This window comes from Artemia franciscana, chromosome 16, assembly GCF_032884065.1.
Source record: "Artemia franciscana chromosome 16, ASM3288406v1, whole genome shotgun sequence".
In the NCBI taxonomy this organism is placed as follows: Eukaryota; Metazoa; Arthropoda; class Branchiopoda; order Anostraca; family Artemiidae; genus Artemia; species Artemia franciscana.
In genome coordinates, this window is record NC_088878.1 from 34258176 (window position 1) to 34283050 (window position 24875).

The window sequence follows — 24875 nt, forward strand, 5'->3', positions numbered from 1 at the left end:
CACTCTTGGAACACCGTCGCTACGCTAAGCATAAGCCACCTAGTGTAGGTGATTTCTGAAAATTGGTGCCCACTCATTTTCACTGGTAAACCTTTTCAATGAAATCGCCTGTCGCTGCGATGGAAGTATCACTGTTTTCGTTCTGTATTCTTACGTTAAATCAGTGAACTGATTTAGTTTACAGTAATGAGATTACCGTTTCTCATTCTCTTTAGCTCTGCGTATCCTGATTTTTATATTATCCTGTTGCTATACAAATGCGATACAGCTTAAAAAAGAAGTCTATACGGATTTTATGGAACTAATCAAGGGGTTCCCTACTATCCGGAAGTGTGTGACAAGCTACCTTGAAATGTACACCGTCTTTTCGAGTTTGGGCAACCCCTTAAAATAAAAAATCCTGGCAGTCATTTGACATGAATACATGATAAAAGAAACACGTGCTTTAACCAGTTTCTTCGTGATAATCTACTGATAGAGTGGTTTGTTTGCAATCGTTTATTAGGATTTGAATGAACAAGATATAAGATGTCATTTGGCAGTGCAAAGAAGAGCTATCATGAAAAGAACAGCCCAGTTCAGGCATATATTGAGGGCAATTTTTCAAGGTGAATATAATTATATTTTATTTAATAAAACTCAAGCATTGGACCCTCCCCCTTAGGTCCTGAAAATACTTGTTTTGTATTTTCGTGAAAAAGCGCAAATTGTCCCCCAAGACTTTTAGATTTTTCTGTATCTTCTTTAAAAAAAAAAGTCCTTAGACCCCCCACATTTTCGTGGTCCTTGGTTGTATTTTTGCAAGCTTTTAGTGCAACACAGAAATCGAATTGCAAAATAAATACCCTATTTGATTGTCGTACCATATACCATTCGACACCATATAAACCTAGTCTATAGGCCTCTTAAAAAGAAAAGCTTGGTAATGCCAACTATAAAAGGAAATCCTTGCAAAATTAGCTAACTATTCATAAGGCCAAGGGCTATAAGCAGGCATTAAGAAGGAGGGGGCCAGACGCAATCGTCACGGTAGTAATTAGTGTACTTCAACATGGTGTTCAATGGCGTATCGAATGGTACGTTTCTTACCTTGCTAATACATTTCGCCAACCTCTACATTCTCGGGAATAGGTACTCCTTTATTTGTACCAAACGAAAATTGTGGTACCTATTCAGTTCACCATTGCCTATATATTGCTGTATATAGGCCTTTGCAAGATCATTGACGGGTGTAGGAGGGAGGTACTTTGAAAAAGGTACTAAAAGTGACGAATTATATGGAAAATATAAGTTATAGGAGAGTACTTACGTATTATAGCGACTACAACCAGGAAGTGAAGTCTTATTAATCCTTATGAAATATACCAAAATTTAAATACTTTATTATATATTGTGTTTATGAAAATACAATACTTTAAAAACGAAATAATGGAAACTAAAACAGAGAATTACGGAAAATAGGCCGCCCAGAACGCATTATATTAAATACTTAACATAACCAACTCTATATATTAAATATTTAACTAAAATATACCTGCATAGTAGTTTATCTCACTCAGTCAAGCTCATTATTTCCGAGCGCACACAAAGAAATAGATTTTACAACAGATCAAACAACAGTGTGGTCGCTATAGTCCGTAAGTACCTATAGGAGAAATCTTAAGCACTTTAGGATTTAGGGGAGGGGGCACAGTCCTTAAAACCCATTTGAATATGTGTCCGGATCCATGGAGCTGAGATTGTAGATATGCTACATGTTAAGGGTTTGTATTTCATGATTATAAATGAATTTTCTATGTTCTGTATCTTAAGGCACGATTTGGGTTTAGAAAATTGAACTATTAATCACGGAACATTAGTCAATAATGACGAAGACCCCAATGCCTTTCAAATCATATAAACAGTTCAGAAGATAGGGTAATGAGGAAATTTTTAGACAGTGAATTGCCAACTAAATATTTTGGTTGTGTATTTAACAGCTGTTCTCAGCAAAATAAGACAATGGAACGTATCTAAACGACATAGAAGGCTAGCTGCCCAAATAGCAAGAATCAAAAACATTTTGAGGTAATGAACTGTAAGGAGTGACTTGAGTAGCATCCCATCTCTGCTTCTCAGTACAGATAGCCCCTACTCTTTTCTTTCTTAGTGGTTTAAGAACCTGAAGAAGATTTAACGGCGATTCCGCTAATGCTGCCATCTACCTAACCAAAGTCATATATGGTGTTATCATTGACTACAGTTATAGATGGAGACATGTTTTCTCTTACAACAACATTTTTAGCTTCTAAGAGGTCTTCCTTTGATTTTATGAAATTTATTTCGATACAGGAATCGAACATGAGACTCATTATTTCCTATGGCGAAAGAACGACAAGTTACTCGACTGAGCCAACAAGTAATTGATGAAATAATGCTCTTAGAAATACATTTTAGGCAATCAATGTATTGTTTCTGGGACGCTGGCCAACTTGTGTTAAGCGTCACTACACCGTAAAAAGGTATTTGCGCGGTCGATTTCTCAGTTTGATATTTCTTTTTGGGTACCTTTTTTGGCATCATTCCCAGAATATGCATACCACGATGGTTTGAGATGCTTGCTGGACATTTATGTTCTTTTGATGGTTAATGAAACTTGTCTTGATCTCCAAGCATTGTAATGACTACAACCAGGCAGGTTTCATATTTGTAATGTAATGGTCCTCAGCACATTGGTTTTCAACTACCGGGCTTGCGTATGAGTTTGGTTACTTATATTTCCATCCAGGAACCCATGTCCCCCTCCAGGGCTCCAATGGCCACCCCTCCAAATCTTTTTAATTTTAAATTTTTGTGAACTTTGAAATTTTTGAGCTTATTTTTTCAACATAATTTTTATTGGACGGTATTTTTTGTGGCTTAGAATTTTCTTACGACGTAAAAATTTCTTGAGACTTCGAATTACTTCGGAGTATGTAATTTTTAGACTTAGATTTTTTAGAGGTAGAATTTTTTGACGTCTTTTTTTGGGACACCGAGAATTTCCTGATATGTTTCCAAGAGAATTTCAAGAATGATATGTTATCTGGCATTGCGTAATTATTCATGATGTCAATGAAATAAAAATGCATCTGATGTACTATTGGAGCTGCTAGAACCTTTTTGGCATCATTCCAAGAGTATATTTTCTGATTTTCGAGAATTTCCTGGCATGTTTCCAAGAATTTCGAGAAAGATGCGTTATGGGGTATTGCGTAATCATTCTTGTTACCATTGAAACAATATAATACATACTGTGACAACCCTAACATCTGGTCTTTTGAGCTTCTAAGCAGTTTTCCATTGATTTTACGAAATTTAAGATGTTTTTGGACTTAGAATTATTTGTATTTTATTGCATTGGATATTTTGTGGACTTGGATTTTTTTTGGACATGGAATTATTTTTTTTTGGGTGGAGGGGGCTTTAAATTATTTAGTTTTTACTTAAAATTTTTTGGGGACTTGGGGGCATAAATACTGTAGCAACCCATACTCCGATGCACTATTGGATTTGCTAACGCCTTTTTTGGTATTGTGTTTAAAAAATTAGAACAAATTTCAAAGGTAAAAGTTAAAAAACCAAGCTAAAAAAATCTGGGGGAGCTGGGGGGGAGGGTTGTCATTGAGGCCATAGAGGGGACCTGGGGCCCTGATGGGGGACTCGGGGCTCAGTTGGGGGGAATTGGGTCCTAGATGGGAATGTGGGAACCCAAACTCATGCGCAAGTTCAGTAATGGAAAACCCATGTGCTCAGGGTCATTACATTACAGTACTGATACCAGGCCGGTTGTAGTCATAATCAATTATCAGTAATCAATAATCAGCTCGATACCATTATGGTACAAAAAGATCTCTACCAATTGTATATTATAATATATCAAAACTTCGTTTATTAGACATCATGTCCCTTCAAACTCATTTCAATTATTGAATAACTTACTTGGCAAATAAAACTCAGATAATAATGGTTCCAGAAATTTCCTTATCAACCGGAAAAGATAGCGTAATACCAGATGCTCGACAGACCCGATGTCTCCAGTAGCACATTGGGATATGTGTGAGCTCGGAATGATAGGATTTGTGTGGGTTTGTAATAATGGGATATGTAGAGATGGGATTCCTCTCACTTGGCCAAATAGTGTCCAAACTCTAAAAAACGGAATTTGGTAACAATAGATATATCAAAAGAAGTGGCTTTTAATTCAGATCCACAAATATAAATTCATTGAGTTTAATGTGACCTATCAAAAGCTACGAGCTTTTTTCGGATTTTCGTAAAATTGGGAAACATTTCCGAAAAGTCAAGGAGTCCTTAAGCAAATCAAACAATCAGATTCAACATATCAGGAAACCTTACTGTAGATGTTTCAACCTCCTGTCTTCAAAAATGTGGAATTTGGATTTTTTGCTAGAAGAAAGATCACAGATTACCGTGTTTACTTCCTCGTTTGTTAGTTTATTTGATTTTCGTTTTTTTCCCAGGGGTCATTGTACCAATTCATTGGTCCTAAAAGATACAGAGAGGGCTCATTCGAGTGGACATTAAAAGTTGTAGTGTCCCTTTTAAGTGAGCAAAAAATTAGAGGGCAGCTAGTTTCCTTCCCACGCCTCTTTTTCCCTCGAATCGTCCGAACAAAATTTCAAGACATTTATTTTGTTCAGTATAGCAGAAAGATCCAATGGCAATGTCTTTGAGGAAGACAAGACCCCACAGCCCCCAGGAAACGGTCTCTAAGCTATAAAATTTTCTCATTACGAATAGTGTTAGTAATCCAGTTACAGGGGAGACACTCTTATTGATGTATCAATGATCAATGAATCATTGAAATAAAAAGAAAAAATAAAATAAAGAAACAAAAAACCGGTTTTTCTAAAACAAAAAATCAATAGTATAATATGTATACCATTTTATTTTGTTTTTCAAAAATGTCACAAATTAGTTTCTTCTGGACTTTTTGGGACTGGTGAACATAGTTTTTGGACGTTCTTGTTTATGCGGCCACCCCCGTATAACTCTTTTGCTGGTCATCGAGAGTAGATAGTTCATTGTATGTTTTAACCAATATTAATTGTACACTGGAAGGATAAATGCTTGCATCATATTTAAAAAAAGTAAAGATGAAATATTCCAAGAAAGTATCTGTGCATGATAAAGTTATCGTTGCGTTTAATGCCGACAAAAACAAATATTTGAACTATGAACAAGTACTAGTGATAACACTACTGGAAATGTATGCGTGCGTTGTCATAACAGTAAGCGATTAGATTTCTTTGGACTACCGAAACAATTCAACAATGCTGATGCTGGATATGCGAGAGTGATATATCCAGATATACACCACTGAAAGAGAATGTAAACATAAAATGATAGACGATGATGAGGGGAACCTACTTGCTAGCGCTTATGGTAACTTGTTACCTATTGATAGATCTTATCAGCACCGTTGTGGTATTAACATTCAACTGAAATCAAAGAGAAAAAGAAAGACCTACTGCTGCATCAATATCATAAACCATATCTTGTCTACGTGCCAGAACTGTTACCTGTGTAAATATAATTTGGTAACAGACAGTGAAATTGAAATCAGAATTGAAAAAGTCTTTGGTATACAATATAACAACGGGGTATAAAGATGAACTAATGGAAAACAAAGCGTTTTGAACATTATTACTACCATTGATCATACAACAACAGATACAGTCAATGAAGCCGATAATACCATGATGAAATGTGTCTCTTGATTGTAGTTGAAACCATGTTAAAATTGAGCATGACCCTAATATGGAATAAGTGCCAATGCCAAGAGAAAAAATAATGAATTATATTATGGAATGGATTCCATGTATTAATTTTTATAATAATAATCTACCTATCGCTAGTCCAATAGAATATTTTATGCATTACTTTGTCATGTTTCCATTATTTTTGGGTAAACTAGCAAGTCAAACGTTTAGAATATTTGTTAAGAGTATGAGATGTAAGAAAAAGAATTTTTAGAGACATAAATACTACTGGCGGGCTCATAGGGGGTCTATTTCAAACTGAAAAGATGAGAGATGTGAGCTATATTTTTTTTCCAAAATCCACACAACCAAGCAAACACCCACCCAGACGCACATGCACAGAGAGTGAGAGAGACAAAAACACTCACAAACACACAGGTTCCGACATACAAACAGACAAAGACAGACACTGAGACAAGTAAACACTCACCCACACACACAGTCACCGAGAGTGAGAGAGACAAAAAACAAACAAAAAAATTAATCCAGACATACAAACAGACAAAGACGGACACTGGTTTAAGTAAGCACCCACTCAGACACACAGGCACAGAGAGTGAGAGAGTGACAAAAACACATACAAACACACATATTCAAACATACAAACAGACCAACAAAGACACTGGGAAAAGCAAACACCCGCCCAGACACAAAGGTACTGAGAGTGAAAGAGACAAAAACTCAAAGAAACACAGATTCAGACATACAAAGAGACAAAGACGAACACTAGGAAAAGCAAACACCCGCCCAGACACAAGCACAGAGAGTTAGAGAGAAAAACACATACAAACACACAGATTTAGACATGCGTATTGACATATTGACAAAGACAGAAACTGGGACAAGCCAAGACCCGCCCAGACATACAGGCACAGAGAGAGAAAGAGAAAAAAAAATACAAACACACAGATTCAGACATACAAGCAGACAAAGACAGACACTGAGAAAACTACGTACAGATTATTTTTGTGGAAATATTGATTTCCACTGTCTTGAAAAGATTTTCCCTATTGCTTCTTCTTTGTGTTTGTTTGTTATGGAAAGGCAGTGTTGTCTTCGTCGCTATTTTTGAAAGCACCATGCCATTAAGAAGAAATGATATGCCACCAGGACGTAACGATATGTCACTAAGACGAAACGATATGCCACTAAGACGGAACAATACGCCACTCAGCCCAAACGAGAAATGCCACTAAGACGAAACGATATGCCACTAAGACAAAATTACTCAAACCGAGACTGCCTTTGGCCAATCTTGCGTCTTCCTTATTTTCGTACGACGATTTTATACGATCCTTAGACGATCTGACGATCCTTAAAATTTGACAGGTGTGACCAAATTTTAATTTAAATTTCTGGCAGTATTTTAGGTTTAAATTTGAAAACTCTCTGAATTTAGCCAGAAAAGAACAAGAACCTATTATCTATCGCGAAATGTAACGAATTTTAGAGACACCTAAAGGAAATGATCATAGATCATAGTGATAAGTTCGGACGCACTGGCAGTAATAAATTCGGATTTTTTAGTCTTGAGTGGTGGGTCCAGGATTCTTTAATCTTTGAGCGATGATCTCTTGTAATTTTTATTTGCAAGTTAAAACCACACAAAAGTAAACAATACTAAAGCTATAAAGAGGGGGGGGTGTTGATCAGCCAGCCATAGACTTCCTTGGATCTATCACTGCAGATTATTGAAACTGTCGCTCCACCTTTAAACAGCGAGAATAAAAAACGGTTATGGCATTTGTATTAGAGGTAAGACGATTTTGTGCTACATCAATGGATTTTCATACGTTTGATCATTGCAAATGTCCCTTTAACACACACCAACAGCACTGGGTTAACTTAAAGGTTATCAAACAATATACTCTCAAAAAATGTGGTTTGATTCTGCTTCCCAGCACTATAATGAAATAAAGTCTAGGATGACTAAATTAAATTTTATGAGTGAAGAGTGAAAAATTTCCAAAAGTTGACGTTTGGCCATCCGTTATGTGGCTAAGCCATGTGCAGTACGTCCTCAAATTGGGTCATAAGAAATAAGTCATAGGAAGTAAGTCATAATAAATAATTTAAGTAAAACATTGTGTGAAAAAATGAAGGTTGAAACTTTGGATAAATTTGAGTTGAGCGAGGAGCGTTTAGATCTATATTGGTCTACTGAGACTTGATGCTGCCAGGAATTACTAATAGCAGTAGTAGTGACAAGTAAGTATGACGGCATTAGACCTTAAAGGTCAAAACTGGTGGTGCTGATCTCCGTTTCGTAGCCCTTCAACAAGAAAGCGCAATGGAGGAGGGAGGGTTGAGGGCCAGCCAGCCTTTTCTTTTACACTCTCTTCCTGCTTACCTTCCCCAGACATAAACAATTGCTCTTAGACGATAGAATCCATTTTGTCAACGTGTCTGAAATCACCATCTTAGAAACTGCAGAAATATTGTATAACCACATGAAATTTGTTTCAATTGTAGCAAGGGTTCAAAGTTGCAGAACTAAAGAAGAAACTGTTTTTGTAGAAGAATTGAGTTTTCCTTTGAAATTTACGAAAAATATGGTGTTTCATTTGAATTTCCGTAAGTAAGAAATAATAAAAAGCTCTTATAGTAAACAAAAAACAATAAAACCAAAAAAGATATAAATGAGATAATAAGAAATTATCAATGTCGATATATCCAAAAATGTTAATCTCTTTAAGTAACGATAGCGCATCTCTTTAATATATAATGAATTTTCAGGATCTCTGTCATCCAACGTATATGTTTTCTAAAGTTAATGATGAACATCATCTCTGTGAAGCCCAGTCCTGAAAATATTTTTACTTGTCAACAAGAAACAATTTTATGCCAAAATAAGTAAATGTTGGTCTTAGATGAGGTAACTATTCCTCAATTTAACCATTTTCTCACAACCATCGAGTATTTTTTAGATAATGTATGTTTTCTAGATTTAACGGCGATTTCGCTAATGCTGTCATCTACTTAACCAAAATCATAGATGGTATTATCGTTAACTACAGTTATAGATGGTGACATTTTTTCTTTTTCGTATTTTTAAGATAATGTATGTTTTCCAGACTTCACCCAGCTCAACAAAAGCTACTGGATTTGACGCTTCAACATCCAAGATACCGTATGCTGGGAGCCCCAGAAGTGATTCAACTTTGTCAAAATCTTATCAGATCCATTGGCGGAAAACGAGTGTTAGATGTAGGAACTTTTACAGGATTCTCTGCTCTAGGATGGGCTCTTGCAATACCAGACGACGGCCAAGTCATCACAATGGATATTAACGAGGAATTTAGTAATTTAGGTATGCTAAAAAAATATTATTACAAATACAGTAAATATGTACGGATGCGTGCTTCCTGATCTTTCTAAATCTGGTGTTATATACTCAAATCTGGTCACTTTACCTCCTCTCAAGAAGTTCAAATTTCCTCCAAAATCCTCTTCCTTCCTTCTTCGAGGACGACTTCCTTTTCAATTGGTACTAGATGGATGGCTGTAAAGGACAATCTTTAGAAATCAGTCATCCGTCATCCACGAAATGTTCCCTAGCCATCTTAAGCTTTATCTGATTATAGCCCTAGAGACTGAGATAGAACTATATTTTTAGTTCAGCTTATTCTTTGTGCGCATTGCACTCCCGGCTGAATGCATCAAATCAGGAGATCGGTACCTGCGCAACGCAGACCATTAATCAGTATGCGAAAAAGTGTTTTAAGTTTTTTGCTGTTTGACTTAGGATCAGTCAAACAGGTACTCAAACTACCAGTACGCAAATCCTTTGGACATGATCTAACAAACCCTCCTCCGTCATCCGATGTGCCCCCGTTTCGGAACCATTCTTGACCACTGTCATCACTATAGCTTTTAATATTCTCATCTTGTTTCGCAGACTTATCTTCTTATTCTTTCACGCTTTTTTCAACTGTGAAAACCCACAATTGGTCTTGGCTATTCTACTTTCTAAATCTTTACAGTGTCCACCATCTTTACTAATAACAATATCCAGGCAATTGAGGCTATCGACTTGATCGACACTCTCGTTACCCAATATCATCTCTTCATATTCATTTCTTCTTGACCGAGTGACTTAGTATTCTTAATACTAATTTTCAAACCTATTCTTGAACCCTGAACTCTCATACCCCCCGAAAATTCCTTCATTTTGATGATGTTTTATCTAGGACTCTACAATCATCTGTATAATCTAAGTTTTGGAGAGTTTTACCTTCCCATTTCATTTCATGCTCATCCATAGCCTTTGCCGTTTCCCTCAGGATAAAGTCCATCAAAATGGTCCGTGTAAATGGGGATAGAACACAACTCTGCTTAGCTCCTGATTGAATACCAAATCAGCTACTAACCTCATTTCTTACCTTTACCACAGCAATACTGTCCTCGTACTTATCACTGATCACTTTATCAGATTTATCTGGTATGCCATAGAAGGGTAGGAACTTTGCTAAAGTTTTGCTAAAGATAGACGCCTATTTCAAATCTATAAGACTGAGTAATAAAAAGGTTTGATGGTTCAGGCCGTCCTCAATTATTAATCTAAGAGTTAAAATTTCGTCGAAGGAAGTTGTAGATGTAGTTATACACGACTTTGTGCATCGGACTCCACTTCGAGTGCTTCAAAGTCTGTACGTGGCGCAGCGTCAATGCCCATGGTCAGACACGAAAACCCAAATTTATGTTGGGGGAAGAGCTGCGCATTTTAGCGCGGAAGGAGTAAAGTTCGTAAAAGCACAAAACCAGGAATTACGCGATAAATACTGGGAAATGAGTGGGAAATCGTACACTTTCTGAGATTTTTTTTTCGGTGGCTGGTCCTAAAGCATTCCTCCTTTCCCTGGTAATGGTCCTGCTTCATCTCTAAGATACTTTCTGTTTAATTTTGACTTTATATACCCATAATTAAAAAAAAAATTCATAGAAAAATATTCCATAATCTTGCTAAAAAAAGCAGAATAGCAGGATTTTTTTTTCATATTAAATTAAAAAAACAAGTTTTTTTAAACGAAAGTAAGGAGCAACATTAAAACTTAAAACGAACCGAAATTACTCCGTATATGAAAGGGGCTTTTCCTCCTCAACGCCCCGCTCTTTACGCTAAAGTTTGACTCTTTCTCATAACTCTATTTTTAAAACAGTAAGAAGTTTATAATTGAACTTTGTAATATTTATGACAGAGTGTACACCGTTACTAATTATTTGAAATTTTGAAACTGAATTAAATTTTAATATTCAACGCATAAAAGAACCAACTCAATTTTCGATTTACTAATCCAAACATACGTATTTTTTTTTATTTTTATGTTCAAAACCAAGAAAGAGTGAAAAGTAAAATCAAAGAAAATTTTTAGTCAGTGAAATAAAACAGGACAAACGTAGCTATTTTGACAAGCATCTGAACCTAAAAGAGCAATTTTTAAGGGTGTGGCAATCCCACTCCCCCCACAGAGAGGTTCACTTACTCGTCAACTCCTTATAGCAGGTGTGTCGCTATGCTACATGATACAGGAATAAATGAAATCTGAAATGAATTTACTTAGTCGAAGTAGGCTTCCAAGTAATTATGTATAATAGCAGCTTATTTTGTGTGGACTGTTTAATATTGAAGGATGAATGTGCCACTGTGTGGCAATATATCTTCAGAAAGAAAAAGTTTTGAAAGATAGTTACTAGGTAAATTCGCTATAAACTGAATTGAGTTCTGTTTTAAGGCTACCAACATCCATCACGGATTTTGACACGAGTTGTGCAAATTATTGTTTTGATTCCCGTGTTCAACTATGGGTTTGGGTCTTTTTAGAACCCGTGTTCAACTGTGACATTCTGGGGCGTTGCAATTTTGAAGAGCCTGTGTCCATCACGTTTCGTGCTCGTAAGATAGAAACGCTTTAAAGTTTGGCTGGGTTGGATACGGAGAACCTGAAAGCAACAATTTTTATGACACTTGGTATTAACCAAGTGACATATAGCAATCGCAAATTCTGTCGGGTCTGTCGGTCCCGGTTATGCTACTTTAGGCACTTCCAGGTAAGCTATGACGATGAAATTTGGCAAGCGTATCATGGACCGGACCAGATTAAATTAGAAATAGTCGTTTTTCCCGATTTGACCATGTGGGGGGGGGGGAGTGGGGGGCTGGTTAAGTCGGAAAAATAGAAAAAATGAAGTATTTTTAACTTACGAACGGGTGATCGGATCTCAATGAAATTTATCGTGTCTTAGAGCTCTTATTATAAATCCCAACCGGATCTGGTGACATTAGGGGGGATTTGGGAGGGGAAACCTAAAACTTGGAAAACACTTAGAGTGGAGGGATCGGGATGAAACTTGGTGGGAAAAATAAACACAAGTCCTAGATACATGATTGACATAAACGGAACGGATCCGCTCTCTTTGGGGTAGTTGGGGGGGGGGGTTATTTCTGAAAAATTAGAAAAAATGAGGTATTTTTAACTTACGAACGGGTGGTCTGATCTCAATGAAATTTGATATTTAGAAGGATATCGTGTCTCAAAGCTCTTATTTTAAGTCCTGACCGGATCTAGTGACATTGGGGGAAGTTTGGGGTGGGGGAACCTAAAACCATGGAAAACGCTTAGATTGGAGGGATCGGGATGAAACTTGTTGGGAAAAATAAGCAGAAGTCTTACATACGTGATTTAAATAATTGGAACGGATTCGCTCTATTGGGGGGGGGGGGCTAATTCTGAAAAATAAGAAAAAATTACGTATTTTTAACTTACGAAGGAGTGATCGGATCTTCATGAAACTTCATATTTAGAAGGATCGCGTAACTCAGATATCTTATTTTAAATCTCAACCAGATCAAGCGTAATTGGGGGGGGGGGCAGTTGGGGGGACCGGAAATCTTAGAAAATACTTAAAGCGGTGAGATCAGGATGAAAATGGATGGGAAGAATAGAAACCTGTCTAAGATACGTGACTGACATAACTGGACCGGATCTGCTCTCTTTGGTGGAATTGGGGGGGGGGTAATTTTAAAAATTGAGGTATTTGTAACTTACGAAAGGTTGACCAGATCTTAATGAAATTTGATATTTAGAAGGATCTTGTGCTTTAAAGTTCTAATTTCAAATTCCGACCAGATCCTGTGACATTCGGGGGGGTTGGAGGGGGAAACCGGAATTCTTGGAAAACATGAAAATTGGGGTATTTTTATCTTACGAATAGATGATCGGATCGTAATGAAATTTGATTTTTAGAAGGAATGCATGTCTCTGAGCTCTTATTTCAAATCCCGACCAGATCTTTTGACATTGGGGGGAGTTGGAGGGGGAAATCTTGGAAAAACACTTGGAGTGGAGGAATGGGGATGAAGCTTGGTGGATAGAATAAACAAATGTCCTTGATACGTGATTGACAGAATCGTACTGGATTCACTCTCTTTGGGGGAGTTGGGGGGAGGGGTTAAGTGATTTGGCGAGTTCGATGCTTCTGGACGTGCTAGGGCGATGAAAATTGGTAGGCGTGTCAAGGAGCTGCACAATTTGACTTGATAAAGTTGTTTTCCCAGATTCGACCATCTGGGGGACAAAAGGGAGAGGAAAAATTAGAAAAAATTAGGTATTTATAACTTACGAGTGGGTGATCGGATCTTAATGAATTTTGATATTTAGAAGGACTTTGTGACTCAGAGCTCTTATTTTAAATCTTGACCGGCATTAAGCCTCTTATTTTCTTTTTTAAATCAATCTATTGATTCATAAAATTTTGTTAGAGCTCATACCATATGATCTCTTGGCTCTTAGCTCTTCTCGCCTCGTCACAATTGCCATATGAGCTCTTAGCTCTTGTTCTTTTAAAAAGCATGAGACTTATGAGTGTATTTTAATATTCTTGAGCCACTGGTTTGGTGTTATCAGATACTGCCACTTTCTTCATAAGTGTTCAACACACATATATATTTTCCTAGAGGGTTAGGGACAGGGTGCCTAATGGCGTTTCAGAACTGAAGGAATTTAAATTTTGGAAAAATAAAAAATTGAACATAATATCTATCAAACCTTTTATAAAAAGTGGTGCTGCCACTTAAAAAAAATAAATAAAAGAACACGCACCCGTGACTATCCTCTGTGGGATAAATATGAAACTGTTTATTTCTATCGGTTAATATAAAACTCGATATTATCCCTTTATATAAAACTCTATATTATGTAGGATGAGATCTTTGAGTCAAAGGTTTCAATTTTTTGCCCTAATCTTAATCAAATCTTCTCTCCATTTTTTAAGTGAAGCAGATTTTCTTAGGCTAAAACTTTTATACTTAAACTTGATACATATAAATTTTGTAGTTTAGTATAAAAGTGGATTCAATTTAATATTAAATAGAAAAAACAAGTTTTTAACTGAAAGTAAGGAGCGACACTAAAACTTAAAACGAGCATAAATTACTTAGTATGTGAAACGGGCTGTTCCCTCCTCAACGACCCGCTCTTTACGCTAAAGTTTGACTCTTTATCTCAATTCTACTATATAAAACAGTAAATAACTTTAACGCTGAGGAGGGAACAGCCCCTTTCATACACGGAGTAATTTCTGTTCGTTTTAAGTTTTAATGTCGCTCCTTACTTTCAGTTAAAAAACTTGTTTTTTTTTATTTAATTTCTGAACGTTTTTGAATTAACGCATGTTTGATTTTGGCTCTCCGAAAATGAATAATTAAAACGAAATTTGCGTATTAATTTTTTTTTCTAAATGGCTTTCTCTTAGTTTTGATCAGACGATTTTGAGAGAAAGGGTGGGGGAGGAGGCTTAGTTGCCCGCCAAATTTTCGGTTACTTAAAAAGGCAACTATAATTTTTAATTTTTAACTTACAAATACAAATACGTAACTTACAAATTAACTTACGTAACGAACTTCTGTATTCGTATATTTTTATTATGTGTATGAGGGGTTTTCCCCCTCGTTAATACCTCGCTTTTACACTAAATCTTTAATTTTGTCCCAATTCTTTGAGATTGACCCCTGAATCATAAAGGCTGTAGAATAAATAGTTGAGATTACTAAGAATACTTTGGCGTAAGGAGCGAAGTATTTAGGAAGAGATGATCCCCCCCATATGCATAATAATTTTTGTTCGTTTTAATTTTTACTGCTGGTCCTTACTTTCAGTGGAAAAAAACTTTTTCATATTTATTTTTTTTTTTTTTTTTTTAAATAGTGCTAGAAAATCCTGCGCCCCTTTCATGGAATTTCTCTTCTCCCATGACAAATTCCTCCAAGGGAAGATCCTCCTACGTAGCCCCCTCCCCTCAACCCCCCTCCAACCAAAAAATCCCCCTGAAAAGGTCTGTACAATTCCAAATAACCATTACTGTATGTAAACACAGGTCAAAGTTTGCAACTTTCAGCCCCTCCCCTGGGGACTGTGGGGGAGTAAGTCTGCCCCAAAGACATAGTTATTATGTTTTTCGACTATGCTGAACAAAATGGCTATCTCAAAATTTTGATCCGTTGACTTTGGGGAAAAATGAGTGTGGGAGGGGGCCTAGATGCCCTCCAATTTTTTGGTCACTTAAAAAGAGCACTAGAACTTTTAATTGCCGTTAGAATGAGCCCTCCTGCGACATTCTAGGACCAATTGGTCGATACGATCTCCCCTGAAAAAAAAAACAAAAAAAAACAAAAAAACTAACAGACAAACAAACAAATAAACACGCACCCGTGATCGGTCTTCTGGCAAAAATACTAAGTTCCACATTTTTGTAGATAGGAGCTTCAAAATTTCTACAATAAGGTTAAGATCCTTTAGCTTTTAGGGGGTGTTTCTCCCTATTTTCCAAAACAAGGCAATTTTTTCAGGCTCGTAACTTTTGATGATCATACTAAATTTAATGAAACTTATATATTTAAAATCAGCATATAAATGTGATTCTTTTGATGTATCTATTAGTATCGAAATTCCATTTTTAGAATCCGGTTTACTATTGAGCCGGTTCACTCCTTACTACAATTCGTTACCACGAACTGTTTGCTTTATTTTTTGGTTCAAATTTCCGTTCTTTCTACTGTGTTGATTATTTTTGACAAAGGTTGTCCTATGCTGACCATTCTTTAACCATTCTTTAACCATTCCTTACTAAGAAGGGTTTAGTTGGGTTCAAGTTCCCTAGGGATACGCTATAACCGTTTTGTTATGGATAATTTCCTATAATGGGATTCATAGATTCATTTTTGAGATCAAGTGGTAAGGGGACCCTTGTACCTAAAGTCCCCTCAACGAAAAAATTTTTAGGACATACAGGTTAAGTTCAGCATGGCAACCTCAGGCGCGTTTGCAACTTAACAAAACCACTGAAAACATAGAACAGTCTTCTAAATTAAAATATATTAGAAAATTGTTTATGCCGTAAATGTAGGCCTAATCAATGAAGTCTGAACTAAGGATCTTCACCCGTTTGAGGCCTTAGGTTTGGCATAGAAACGAAAATAAACAGGGCTACCGCTGTGATGTTAATAAAACGTGTGGGGAAACTGGTGAGGACTTTTTTCCTTCCAAGCATAAAACACTAGGGGATTTTAGAAGGGTCATAAATATCCAACTTCACTAGAATCAAGTTAAGCTCGGTACGACAGCTCCAGGCCCGACACGACAACGGTACGACAGGCTCGGTACGACAGCTCCGTTGCCACAAGAAAACCTTTAAACAAGAAAACCAAAAGTTTCAAGCTTTGTACATATCATTATTAGAAATCGGGAAAGCTCCAATAATCAGATATTTTTTAAAAGACTTCTGTATGAAAAGACATTAAGTTGCGTAAAGAGCAAAGAACCGGCAATTGCAAAAATATTTGAATGTATTTTAACAAGGGATTACAACAATTCAAAAACTTTAAAAAAGGAAACGTTTGTGAACGCAACCAGTTATACAATGTCAGCAGGAAGGACTAAAAAATGAAAATTTGTCTCGTTTCATGGTTTAGGCTCTTTATTTGTCCTCTAGGCATTATCATTACTTTCTTTACTTTCTCTATTTACTCTAGGCATAATGAACCTATTTAAAACGCCATTCGTAAATAGACTTATCGCACTTGGTATTTTATACTTAGCTATGTTCCTTTTGTAAAGTCGTATGCGTCAAAGATATAAAAACGATATGTTCTCTCTTGGAGGGGGGGGGGGGAGGAAGATGATATAATTTATTTTCTTAAAATATACTCATAAATATGACGTCACTTATGATTTTTCTTGTCAATCATTTTTTTTTGGGTGTAATTTCGTCTGCACCATAGACACTGAAAACGATACAACCTCTACCGAGGCAAATATGACGTGTGTACTCTATTTGAATGTACTCATAAATACAACGTCACAGAGACTATTTTTTTCACAAGTTAAGGCTCTTAACAAATTTTCTCAAAATTCCGACCTGTATAGATCGATTTTTAGGCCAGAAAATCCCAGGATACAAATTTTCGTGAAAAGATATGAAGCTATTTTCTAGAAAAACAACTTAACAAATTTATATATTTGTAATAAATATATAAGATGATAAGTGATAAGCTGAGGCTCGGTTACTCTGAGATTGTAGTAAATCGTGGACACTATAGGAGAAGAGCGCTAACTCGGCTTTACTCAAATTTTTGTGATCATTCTGTGCTCTTCTGTTCTGGTATTAGGCCACTTCTGTTGACTGGTGATCTAAAACGTATTTGCATAAATTATTACCGGTACTGCAAATTTCTTTTATATCTACCTCGTTCTTACCGGAATACAAAACTGGCTAAAAAGTATTGTGCGACAGATATTACTGGTGCTTTCGAAAAATTATCTGCGAAGCTAGCTATTGAAGCGCTTTATAGGCTAGGATGTTTTCATCGCCTTATCTGTCTTTTTTTCTGTATGTGATTAAATTTGTTTCTTTTGTATTACTTTTGCTGTTTTTCTTTTGTATTTTACTCCACTTAACCTCTGTTCTGTGAAGTGGGTGATAAATAAATTATTATTATTTATACGAAATTACAGACCGGGACATCGGGACACAAATGACGACCGGGACACCGAGACATAGGGAATATAAATGACGACCGGGACACTCAAAGAGAAAGCGACCGGGATACAAGGAATGGTCGATTAGCAATCACCATCAACAAAGCACCGGGACACAAATGACGACCGGGACATAGGGAATATAAATGACGACCAGGACGCTCAAAGAGAAATTACAGACCGGGATACCGGAACACAAATGACGACCGGGACACCGGGACACAGGGAATATAAATGACGACCGCGACACTCAAAGACAAATTACAGACTGGACACCGGGACACAAATGACGACCGGGACACAGGGAAACAACAACAACGGGACGCCAGGGGGCACAGGGGGATATATAAATGACGACGGGGACACAGGGAATGTTCGATTAGCAATCACCATCATCAAAGCTCAAGGGCAATCATTAGAATAATGAGGTATAGATCTGAATACAGATTGTTTTTCCCATGGACAATTATATGTTGCATGTTCAAGAGTCGGTAAACCTGACAATCTATTTATATGCACAGACAATGGGACAGCCAAGAATGTTGTATATTCGCAAGTTTTACGTAGTTAAAAATATATATATGGGACACAGGGACACAACTACAATGGCGCGTAACTAATATGGCGCGTTACGACTTACGCGCGCGGGGGGGATTGGGGGGGGGGCGAAGCGCCCCACCAACTAGATGTTGGTGGTAGTTATTATTATATAGCTAGTTATTATAGCTAGTTATTGTTATAATAAGCTAGTTATTATTATATATATTGATTCGCTTAATTTTCAATAGGGAAGCCACTGTGGAAAGAAGCAAACGTGAATAAGAAGATTGAACCGAGAATAGGACCAGCACTAGAAACACTTGACAACTTACTTATAAATGAGGCAGGAACGTTTGATTTTGCTTTCATCGATGCAGGTAATTACAATAAGTGTCTCTTTTTGTATCACTCTTTAAGCAGATGTACATTTTTTCAATGTATTAATTATTGATTTAATTAATTTAAACACGATTAATCTCAACACAATTATCCCAACACAATTAAAAAAATCGCAAAAAAATGTGATGATATGTGAAAATTTCAATATTAGGTAGGGATAGTCCAGAAGACCATTGCTGCGTAGGTAGTTATCCCAACGCCTACAAGTTCTGTAGTTTAAATGGTAATGGCGTAGCTTAAGAATTTTTCTCGGTGGGGCGGGGGGGGGGGGGGGGCAGAGCGGATCCACCTCTTGATAGTCAATGAGCGTGGGTTATATTTCAGGGGAAAGCAGTGGTGGCTCTAGCCTCTTCAATTTGCTTATACTTACAGTAAGTATTAAGTATTATTATATAAGTATTACAGTAAGCACTTAGCCTACTAACTACGAACTCTACTTTATTTTAGTAAAAATAAAATTTAAAAAAAAACTACAAAATGATTATAAATGTTAGATTATATATTTCAGATTTGCACCCCTAAGATTTCTGCACCTGAAGCGAGTTCATCGTCAACTCCTTTCTTCTAAAAACATCAATGGCGAAAGGGGTGTTAGAAACTTGTGAAAAACACAAGCCTAAATCTGTTTTAAAGACGTCTGAAAATTCTGATAATTCTGTTCACAACTTTTTCCCGTCAGTCTAAGGAAATTCCTGCACCTGGGGTAAGTGCCCCCTCAACTCCTTTCCTCTAAAACCATCTTTGGGGGAAGGGGTGTTAGAAAATTTGTGAAAAACGAAAGCCTAAATGTGTTTTAAAGGCGCCTGGAAATTCTAACAATTCTGCTCCTAACTTTCTCCCGGTAGTTTAAGAGAATTTCTGCACCTGGGGCGAGTGGCCTCTCTACCTCTTTCCTCTAAAACAATCTTTGGGGGAAGGGCTGTTAGAAAACCTGTAAAGAAAACAAGCCTAAATGTATCTTAAAGACGTCTGAAAATCTATTAATTTTGTTCCCAACTTTCTCCCGCTAGTCTAAGGGAAAATCAAGTCTTTGTTGGAAGTAGCCATTACAAATACGAGCCAGATCTAAGGTTAGACAATTCATTGGATCATTTTTCTGAATTATTGGTTCAAAGTTGATCTGTTTTCACTGTTAAAACTGTCATCAATTTCTGTTCTTGTATTACTAAAAGAAGACGCAGATGGGAATCGAATCCTTTTTCAATACCTTTTTCTTCTTGTTCTACTTTATAAAGTTAGTTTTGAGCCAGTAAACACACACACATATGTATATATATATATATATATATATATATATATATATATATATATATATATATATATATATATATATATATATATATATATATATATATATGTATATATATATATATATATATGTATATATATATAGCCCTACCCTTTATTGATTTCATTAGCCTGTTAGAACTAATTAAAATTGATAAGAATTATATTTTTAATAACTTTATAAAACAAATCAAAGTTGAGCGCTGAACAAAGCTGGTTTTTACGGAACTGGTTAAGGAACCTAAAATCTGGCCATCTTACATCGCTGAACCTTAGAATGACTTATTCTGAATTGATAATTTCAATTATCAATTCAGAATATCTGAATTGACATGAAATGAATTATCAATGTAATTATCTGGATTGATAATTACAGAATACGTAGCAGGCCATCTGTCCGTATCCAGGGACCACATTAGAACACTTCCACATAATGGGGAGGGGGTTAAGAAGTAAAGATAACCCGTTCTTTCCCTAAATCTTCAATAGGACATTTTTCTTCAGACAATAACAAAGAAAAGTTACTATTTTTCAATGACAAAACTCGATTAAATTAAAAAGTATTACAAAACACACCAATAAAGACTCCACACGCATTAAACAAACACAAATTAAGCAGTGGACTCAACTTTTACTAAGGCTGTCAGCAAGGAGCTGCTGCAGACGACAGTAGTGTACTGTTAAGACTTCGGGTGGGTGACGGTGAGTTTAATAAGCTCGGGTTCTTTACAGTTAATATTAAAATTCAAATACCCCTTCCAATTCCTTCAGCTCCCACTCCCATCATAGGAGACATAATCTTGCAGTTGAACTACGCACTACTCCATCAGCCCCGTGCATCGCATCATTCACTTGCATATGATTTGAAACTGACGTCATAGGAAAATCAAAAAGTACACCCCTTAAATTACAATTGCTAAAAATTTCTACAGGAAATTTGCATGATACACGATATTTACTGAACAAAAAAACATCGTTATTTTTTCATGGGCAGCACTCACACGTCTTCTTATTTTTCTTCGTCGCTATTTGGCAGTGAAGCATCTTAGAGAGCTGTTCCAGTAATCATAAAAGGTATATTCTTATATCTTATCATTTTTTTATTATGTCTAGACTCAAAAAGGCAGTCATAAAGTGCCACTTGATGAGAAAAAAGCAAAATTTGGTTAAATTTTTTGGAATGGAGAGGCTGGACACATGGACATCATAGAGAACTAATTATGGGCTCATTTATAAACTGATTTTTATATTTAACTCCTATTTATAAATTTGACTTTATAAAGTAATCATAAAATGACACATGGAACCCGAAGAGTGATTTTTTTTCTTTTTAAAATAAACAAAAAAAAGGTGTTGTCTAATGAAAAAACTCGGTGGATAAACTTGCTCCCACCCCTGCGGAAATTCTCCTTTATGAAGAATCCCCCTGGAAATTTTCTTTACATTTGAAATAGTGACAGAATTTTTAATTCGAAAAAGTATTCGAAAAAAATGTTTTAATTATTAACTTTCGTTGAGCATTGTTTGATCTACTTTGGTTACTCCGAACCAACGTAGTTTCTAAAGACACTTTTGTAGAAAAACTTTATCCTGGGCGTATTTTCAATAGAAAAATGATACCTCCAAAAAATTTTTGCTTTCATGACTGCACTAATTTATATCAGGCATCCACCTCTAAAGGAATGTGAACTAATATATCAGGCCACCTCATCCACCTCTAAAGGAATGTGAACTAATATATCTGGCCACCTCATCCACCTCTAAAGGAATGTGAACTAATATATAAGGCCACCTCATCCACCTCTAAAAGAATGTGAAACTTATCTGTTTGATCTTCGGCATTTTAGCTTGGAAGATAAGGAAAAAAACTACTAGGGCCACTTATGGTATAGCGTCTGGCGATTCCATTAAAATAGGGAAAATTTCCACAATCTCTGCAGTAATTAGTTTAGGTACATCAACTATTTAAAGTAGCTAGTTTGAATTTTCGTCTTACTTTAGTGTCTTGTCCTTACAAAGTTTGCTCTTTTCAGATAAGGAGAACTACAGCAATTATTACGAAAGAATTAAGAGGCTATTAAAACCTGGTGGAATTTTAGCTATTGACAATACACTATGGAGTGGCAACGTTGTCGACCCCATAGTTAAAGATGAAGAAACTGAAGCGATTAGGGCCTTAAACAGTGTTGTCGCTCAAGACCGTAGCGTTAATGTTTCTTTTCTTAACATTGCTGATGGTCTGGCTTTGGTGTTCAAGCCTTCGGATGCTAACTACTAATAAATCCCTGTTCTTTTTTATGCTTGTATGAGATTGAATGCCATAATGTATGAAAAAGTTTGTTTTTTTTGCTGGGGCTATTAGTTTGAAATGTTTGTCTAATTTTGCTTTATCTCGTATTGTCCCTAGTCAGTACACATTGTCTCAGATTTCATTCTCAAATTCTTCTTGGATGAGCCATAGCTTTGCCAGCAAACTGAAGAGAAAGCTTTTGCCAGCCGTTTAAAAAAAATAAATGTTTTACTTGCCAGCATTTTGGGAAGAATTTATCTGTGTTGAACATTATGGGAAATTGGGCTCTACGACCATCTACAAACAAGGTTTCTTAGGAATTATCAAAATTTTGAGTTTCATTTCTGTCATAACTATTTAATTCACTCCCTTAAATTTTGAATGCCAGCTTCAGTTTTGATGTCATGCCAGGTACAAAAGTGGCGCTAACCAAATTTACTTTTCCTGGGGGGAGGGGTCTATTACACAAATTGACTGATCGCTCTGCTCCCTTGTGTGATGTTCCTGGCTGGATAAATTGGGAGGTATTTCTAAACCTGCTCTTTATTAAGTTTTAACTACTTGAGCAGCTTAGGATTGACTCCTGTCTGTTTTTGGACCGACAAAATTTTTCCTCAAATAGGATATTTTCCTCACATCTTGTTTTAAAAAAAATTGAAGTTTGATAATTTGATATTCTTGGAGAAAATTTCATTTTGTTAAACATTATTGGGTTTAAGCTAGCGGATTACTTTGTGCTGTTTACATTATATATTTATGAACTCCTTATATCATATTAATTTGTGTGCAAAAATGTGTCCAATAGATTTACTGAGTAAACCAACTGATTTCTTTGAATTTTATATGTTTTTTATGGACTTACTGACTTTGGTCTATTTAGACAAGCTTTTATAACAAGCTCGGATAATTTTGAATATCCAAATTCCGTAACTACACTAAAGTCACGCTCATAAGTAAATATATAACTCCACCATAGCTCCACCTCCAAATAACTACACCAAAAAAGTATCCAGTGCGATATATAGTGAAATTAAATAAAAAAAACTAGTTTTTTTAACTGAAAGTAAGGAGCGACATTAAAACTTAAAACGAACAGAAATTACTCCGTATATGAAATGGGTTGTCCCCTCTGCGTCCCACGCTCTTTACGCTAAAGTTTGACTCTTTGCAACAATTCTACTTTTTAAAACAATTAAAAACTTTAGCGTAAAGAGCGTGGGACGCGGAGGGGACAACCCATTTCATATACGGAGTAATTTTTGTTCGTTTTAAGTTTTAATGTCGCTCCTTACTTTCAGTTAAAAAAACTAGTTTTTTTTTATTTAATTTCTGAACGTTTTTGAATTAATGCATGTTTGATTTTGGCTCTCCGCACATAAATTATTAAAATGAAATTAGTATATTAATTTTTTTTTTGGCTAAATGGCTTTCTCTTAGTTTTGATCAGACGATTTTGAGAAATAAGGGGTGGGGAAGGAGGCCTAGCTGCCCTCCAATTTTTTGGTTACTTAAAAAGGCTACTAGAACTTTTAATATTCAACGAACGTTTTTATTAGTAAAAAATATACGTAACTTAAGAATTAACTTACGTAACCAACTTTTATATTCTTATATTTTTATTATGTGTAAGAGGGGGTTTGTACCCTCGTTAATACCTCGCTCTTTACACTAAATCGTAAGTTTTGTCCCAACTCTTTAAGAATGACCCCTGAATCAAAAAGGCCGTAGAATAAATAGTTGAAATCACTAAAAATATTTTAGCATAAAGAGCGAGGTATTTATCTCCTCCTAAATACCTCGCTCTTTATGCTAAAGTATTTTTAGAACCCCTCATATGCGTAATAATCTCTGTTCGTTTTAAATTTCAATGCTATTCCTTACTTTCATTTGAAAAAACGTTTTCATGTTTATTTTTTCATTGTTTTTTTATAGTAATGCTAGAAAATCCTGCGCCCTTTTCATTGAATTTTTCTTCCCCCATGACATATTCCTCAAAGGAAAGATCCTCCCACAAAGCCCTCTCCCATCAACCCCACCCCCCAAACCAAAAAATCCCCATGAAAACGTCTGTACACTTCCCGATAACCATTACTATATGTAAACATTGGTCAAAGTTTGTAACTTACAGCCCCTCCCTCAGGGATTGTGGGGGAGGAAGTCATTCCCAAAGACATAGTTATTATGGTTTTCGACTATGCTGAACAAATTGGCTATCTTAAAATTTTAATCTGTTGACTTTTGGAAAAAAATGAGCATGGGAGGGGGCCTATTTGCCTTCCAAGTTTTTTGGTCACTTAAAAAGGACACTAGAACTTTTCATTTCCGTTAGAATGAGCCGTCTCGCCACATTCTAGGACCACTTGGTCGATAAGATGACCCCTGGGAAAAAAAAACAAAAAAAAAAACAAATAAACACGCACCCGTGATTTGTCTTCTGGCAAGAAATACAAAATTCCACAATTTTTAGATAGGAGCTTGAAATTTTTGCAATAGAGTTCTCTGATATACCGAATGCGATAGTGT

General features: G+C 36.1%; 1 protein-coding gene across 1 annotated transcript; it reads left to right on the forward strand.

Moving 5' to 3' along the window:
- The first annotated feature begins 439 nt into the window (after nucleotides 1-439).
- Nucleotides 440-23189, forward strand: LOC136037376 (catechol O-methyltransferase domain-containing protein 1-like). Its single transcript, XM_065720105.1, has 4 exons — nucleotides 440-608; nucleotides 8879-9114; nucleotides 18625-18753; nucleotides 22096-23189. The coding sequence occupies exons 1-4, from the start codon at nucleotides 529-531 to the stop codon at nucleotides 22338-22340; spliced, it is 690 nt and encodes a 229-aa protein (XP_065576177.1). The 5' UTR covers nucleotides 440-528; the 3' UTR covers nucleotides 22341-23189.
- The last annotated feature ends 1686 nt before the right edge of the window (nucleotides 23190-24875 follow it).

What these genes read in the sequence shown, in the direction of transcription:
- LOC136037376 (XM_065720105.1), top strand. Translation starts at nt 529, where the DNA reads ATGTCATTTGGCAGTGCAAAGAAGAGCTATCATGAAAAGAACAGCCCA. An exon ending in ATTGAGGGCAATTTTTCAAG is followed by an intron (nt 609 to 8,878) that starts GTGAATATAATT and finishes TATGTTTTCCAG; the next exon opens with ACTTCACCCAGCTCAACAAA. An exon ending in TTTTGCTTTCATCGATGCAG is followed by an intron (nt 18,754 to 22,095) that starts GTAATTACAATA and finishes TGCTCTTTTCAG; the next exon opens with ATAAGGAGAACTACAGCAAT.